We start from the raw sequence: 5,683 nt of genomic DNA on the forward strand, positions 1-5,683 counted from the left end.
ACCAAAGGGTTATGATGGGAAGAACACAGAAATAGCTTGTAAATATGCTAAGAAAATAGAAATAAAAGATGAATTATTATTGAGGAGGAGTAAGGAAAGGAGAGGGAAGAAAATGGCTCTGCCAGGTTTAGCGTTCAATATTATAATATTAAAAAGATTGTAAAGAGGTGCTGACCAGTTTTGAAGATTATCATCAAGTGGTCAAGAATGGGGTGCATTTTGTGGCTAACAAACCAATAACTTCGGCACAACAATTGTGTTTGAACGTGCTTTAGTGAACAAGCAGGGGTCACTTGCTTACATACAGTTGGACTATATGGAGATACTAGGTGTTCCAGCTGTGATATTTTTTGATAGGTAAATAGTAACATCTTGTGCTACAAATAGACAATATAGGATGAGCCAATCATTGAATTATAACATGAAGTTTGTAGTATATGCCTTGACATGCAGTCTTTGTAAGATCCAATACAAAGGAAAGATAGGTAGGAGGCTCTGTGATAGGATAAGAGACCATTTCTATGATATGAAATCATGAAAATATACCTGTGTGGTTAGGCACTGGAGACAAGTTCAAAATACTAAATTAGATGCCCTAGTAATACAAATAATAGAGAGGGTGCATAAACTAATGAGAGTGAGGGCGTGACAGAATACTACTGAGAGAGAAAGATGTATTGGAGCAAAAATACCTCCCGTTCCCCCGTTCCTTCCTGCTCTTTCTCTCCCCCCTTCCCTATTTTATACCTTTTTCCTTTGTTTCACTTTCCTCCCTTTCCTCCTCTTGCCCCCTCCCTATTTATCTTTTCCTCGTCCCCCTTTGCGGTGGTCAGTACAAGCAGTAAATGTATGAATAATATGATATACGTGTACATGGCGGAATATGTAACCGTTTTAGAAATGTATACTATTAATTTTTATATGATGTCACAGAATACCTCCTTTCCTGAGGAAGCAAGTCTCAAAGCGCGTTGAATTGGTCCACTGTGAACACCACTGGAAGAGGAATAAAGATTTTCTATGTGAAAGAACTGTATAACAGTACATAGTTGTATAGATTAGGGATGCACTGATATATCGGCCGCCGAAACATATCGGCCGAAAATGGCACTTTTGTATAAATGCCGAAAGTGCCATATTTGTGCCAATACATCGGCGCATCCCTGCTTTCTTTCCTCCCCGCTGGGCGCTGCTCTGTGTCCCAGCCAGGAGGAGAGAAAGTGTGACAGCAGGCCGAGCGCTGCGGGAGGAGAGCGCTGTGATCCTCCTATCACAGTCCAGCAGAGCGGTGTGTGGGCGGAGACAGCCCGCGCTGTCACAGGAGGCTGAGCTCTCCTCCCGAACCGCTCGCTCAGCCTCCTGTGTGGTACAAGCAGTCAGTGATCGCTGAGTGTTTGTAGATAATTGAGGACATGGTATGGTTACTATATCCTCAATTATGAATGAATGGGAAGTGATCTACATCACTGGTAAGTTTTTGGGACAGAATGGGCCGTAATCCTGGATATGGGCACCACGTCCTTCAATCAAGCAATTGAACCAATAGAAACAGAGGAAGGGCTTTTAAGGTGCCTAAACAAGTTATTCATTAAAAGAAAGTTTTTTATTTCTACACATTAAAACAAATAATGTACAACGATATACATGACATGACTTAATTGCAAACATCTTTTGTAAACCACTGATACAGCAAATACCAAACAGCTTAGATGTTAGTGTTCACTTTTGCAATAGTACATATTTGAACAGATAAGTTGTTGTATAGCTGCGAGTAGTGCTGGAAATGGTTTGTGACTCAACGCATTTCGATTAGATGGCCAAAGACGATCACATTGATATGGTAAGGCCGTACAAGCTGGAAGCCCCAACAAAAGAAGTAGACAACATTCCCATGAGGGTGTGGGACCACAGGAGGGGATCATCCCAAAGCACCAGTGGCCTCTCCAATATCTTTCCTTGGTGGTCCAGTGGCTTCCACTCTACATGCGGTTAATCTGCACGGATACACATTTAATCTGTACATATGCAGTGTATCTGCACGCATGGAGGGTGGAAGCCGCTGGACCACCAAGGAAAGATAGTCCAGTTGATTTGTCTTAGTGACACCTTAAACGTGCCATTGCAATATATTGTTGTTGCCCTTTTCTATATTCTACCCCCCAAATAATTGCCTTTACGTACAATTTAAATCTTTGATTTGGTGTAAAGTAAAAAATACAAAGTAATAAAAGCAGAAAATAATATAATAGAAAAGTCATTTTATTTGTTTATCCTTTTTGTGTAATTATTTTGGACTTTACATTTTTTTTATTGAAGCCTGTTCTGGCATGTGATGTGGTACAGTAAGGTGGTTGGCGATTGGTGTCAGGCTCCCGTCTGCTGGAGGAACACACTGACAATGAGCGATGCCGACAGTAAACCCAACGAGGCCGTGACAATGGTCCCCGGGGACAGGGGCTCCGTGTTCTTCTCCAGCCACCTGTACTCCTCATTGCGGCCTTGTCTCTGAAGTTCCGGCAGCATGATCTCTCTGATCTTCTTGTAGTGTTTTTCTACATGCTTAAGCTATTGAAGTAGATACGCAGATATAATAAATACATGGTGAGACCAAGTACTGTAATGGACACAATATTTCTAATCATCCTTAACTGCATATAAAATTATGCTATTATTCTAAACTCACAAATAATCCTTTATGGCTACAGATGATTGTATCAAAATCATTGTTTGTGTGCCTGGAGTTCACTTTAAATTCTTCCAGATGTGTACATGTGGTAGTGGTGGACCAGTAAATATGAGAATTGTTTCTAATGCAAATATAAAAGAAGGAGTTTTCAATTATAGTCCCAGTCCTCGGAACACAATTAAAGTGACATTAAACCCTCAGATTTTTTAACATAAACCAATACTGTAATGTGCGCCTTACTGTAATCCATGGTAGTTTCCCTTCTCTTTGCTGCTCTTCCTTTTAAATCCTCATGTCTTCTCATGCTTGGGGAGAACTTCCCTTTGCAGCTGAGTGCCTCTTCCTGTAGTGCTGGCTCAGGTTACAAGCCTAAACAAACCTACACACAGACACCGTATATCCATTCCTGAGACAAGGCAGTCTGCTGCAAAACAGAAGTTCTGCCCAGCATGAGAACAGATACGGATTTAAAAGGAAGAGCAGCAAAGAGAAGGGAAACAACCATGGATTACAGTAAGGCGCACATTACAGTATTGTTTTATGTTAAAAAATCTGAGGATTTAATGTCACTTTAATGCCACCCACAGTCTGCCCAAAGACTAGGAAGTCCTGCGTAGATCCTACCCACTTACCAGGGTGGCCCCTTCCAAGCCCCATGGAGGAAGTGAACCCGCGATGAAACTGTAGCCTGTTTAGAGGTGGTGCTGGTCTTAGTGTGCTGCCTCTCTGATTACAATAGAGGAATCACTCCTCAGACTATCCAATCCTGGATACTTGGTTAACAGCGCCTTGAACAAACGGTTATCTCGCTTGGAACTTTGTTTAAAATATTTATTGAACAAGCAATGTTTTTACATGAAAGCTCTGAAGAAGGGGAGGGCCTTTCTCTCGAAATCGGTTGGATTATCTGATGTTCTCGTTCAAAAAATATTTTGGATTTTCAAGTGAGATGATCCGCCTCGGTTTAATGTCACTTTAACAAGGAGGTAACCCTTGTAGTGTGTGTGTGTGTGTGTGTGGGGCACTGCAAAGGTTAATTAATTTTATTAATTCTCAGAATTCAGCTTTAGACAAAATAGTCTACTGTATAATGAATAGCCACCCAAACGCTTGTATTTAACAGCCAACGCCGGCGCGCACAAGCAAGAAAAAAGGCGCCGTTTATGGCAACCCACTGTGAACAACGTGCCGTCTATACAGTTATATGCAATGGGTGGACAGCAAGCAGTTAAAGAAACAGCTAAAATAAAGCCGAACAGAAAAACTGAAATAAAAACGATTTTTATCATATTCATGTAAAACCTGCAAACCACAAATAAACAAGCTAGCTACAACGAGTGAGATGTGTGCTGCTGTTTCTGTGTTATCTTATTATGGAATTGAGGTACAGATTCTGAGAATGTTATTTGCATGTTATCTGACACATCAAGTCCAATTCTCTACTTTGGTTTCAGGTTCAGTAAGGCAGAGAATCCGGTTTTACCTTTTATTTTTTTAGATTATTCAGATATGAAGACCCTTACCCACTTTAATTTGGTTCCCCATAACCCTGAGGGGCATGGGTACCCCTGGTCATGAACCCCTTGTTTTAAAGGAGAACTATGAGGTGAGTGATTTTCACTCACCTCATAGTTCTAGCCGACCTGTGACAATGAGACTGTCACAGGTCGGCTCAGTAGATCGGAAGGTGAACGAACATATACCGGCGTTCGCTCACCTCTCGATCCTGTCACGGCTCTCTGCCATGACAGGGGGAGGGGCTGGATTCCCCCCGCCCCGATCCGCCAGCGCTGACTGGCGGAACGGACGGGGCAGGGGGCGGGTACAGCTGGCTCTGCCTCTAGATAGGCAGAGCCAGCTGTCAGTCACGCAGCTGGGCGGATCCCAGCAGAATTGTCGGGATCCGCTTCAGCTGCGGCGTCTCAGTATATAGGGAGCTGTAGCTCGCGGTATACTAAGCTTTGGGTGACGGGAGGACGCTAGTTTGTGTCCTCCCGTTACCCTAAGGAGAACTATGGGGAAAATACTTAACCCCATAGTTCTCCTTTAAGGCATGGAGCTCTAAGCTGTCTTTCAGGTACAAGTTATAAGGATACATTCATCATTTTTCCTTAGTGTTGGTAGTCGTTAGGTGAAGCTTAAATGACAACCTGGCTACAATGTATCATTAATATTATTTTGTCTACTCACGTGCAGTTCTGTCAATAGACTGGTGTCAATCAGATTTCGGTCATATGGGACTAAAGTCACCTTCTCAAAAGTCAGATATTTCTCTCCTCCAAATGTGTGCTGTGATGGAGGTATAAATGTGAGTTCAATGGATGTTTAATTGCACAATCCATAGCGCATGATGATATACATTGTATCAATATTACTGCAATGGGTTAGGGCAAAATTATAAAGAGACCTTGTCACACATTCGAGGCAAAGTGACAGTGTGTCAAGGACAGGGGTACCAAGGGTGCAGGGATAAGGGAAGCAAGTATATATGTATGTCAGAAATTGACCTGCAAGCTAGCAAATTACCCCCACATTCTCCAATCTGGACAGAGGTAGCAATTGTAAACACTGCGCACATACTAATATCAAGCCGCTGCCACCAGTTGTCAAGGATCACACCCACAGCGACTTGGTAACTGGAATGAGATCCTTGTTTGGTGGAGGAAAAATTAGCTGAGGGGTTGGCTTGGTAAGGTAAAACAGTTATTACAGGACACCATCTGCATAGAGTTTGCATGTTCTCCCTGGGATTGCAGGAGCTCCGGCTTCCTCCCACACTCCAGAGACATGCTGGTAGGTTCATTGGCTCCTGTCTAAATTAGCCCTAGTGTGCGAATATGTATGTGTATGTGAGATAGGGACCTTACACTGAAAGCTAATTGAGATCAGGGACTGATGTATATGTACAGTTTTAAATAGCTGCATATTGAGCTATATAAATACCAATAAGAAAAAATATAACAATAAAATATACAAAAAATTAAATATATATAAAAT

At 42.1% G+C, this 5,683-nt stretch overlaps 1 protein-coding gene across 1 annotated transcript in view; it reads right to left on the reverse strand.

Moving 5' to 3' along the window:
* Positions 1-2,346: 2,346 nt before the first annotated feature.
* Positions 2,347-5,683, reverse strand: part of LOC108792997 (xaa-Pro aminopeptidase 2-like) — a 29,980-nt gene continuing 26,643 nt past the window's right edge. The window contains exons 19-20 of the mRNA XM_018563898.1: positions 4,877-4,975; positions 2,347-2,565 (exon numbers count right to left, since the gene is read on the reverse strand). Of these exons, the coding sequence (XP_018419400.1) occupies positions 2,365-2,565; positions 4,877-4,975 (300 nt within the window). The 3' untranslated portion in view covers positions 2,347-2,364. The remainder of the gene's footprint in view (positions 2,566-4,876; positions 4,976-5,683) is intronic.

The sequence above is a fragment of the Nanorana parkeri genome, unplaced genomic scaffold, assembly GCF_000935625.1.
Source record: "Nanorana parkeri isolate BGI_ZX_2015 unplaced genomic scaffold, ASM93562v1 scaffold708, whole genome shotgun sequence".
NCBI classification, from domain to species: domain Eukaryota; kingdom Metazoa; phylum Chordata; class Amphibia; order Anura; family Dicroglossidae; genus Nanorana; species Nanorana parkeri.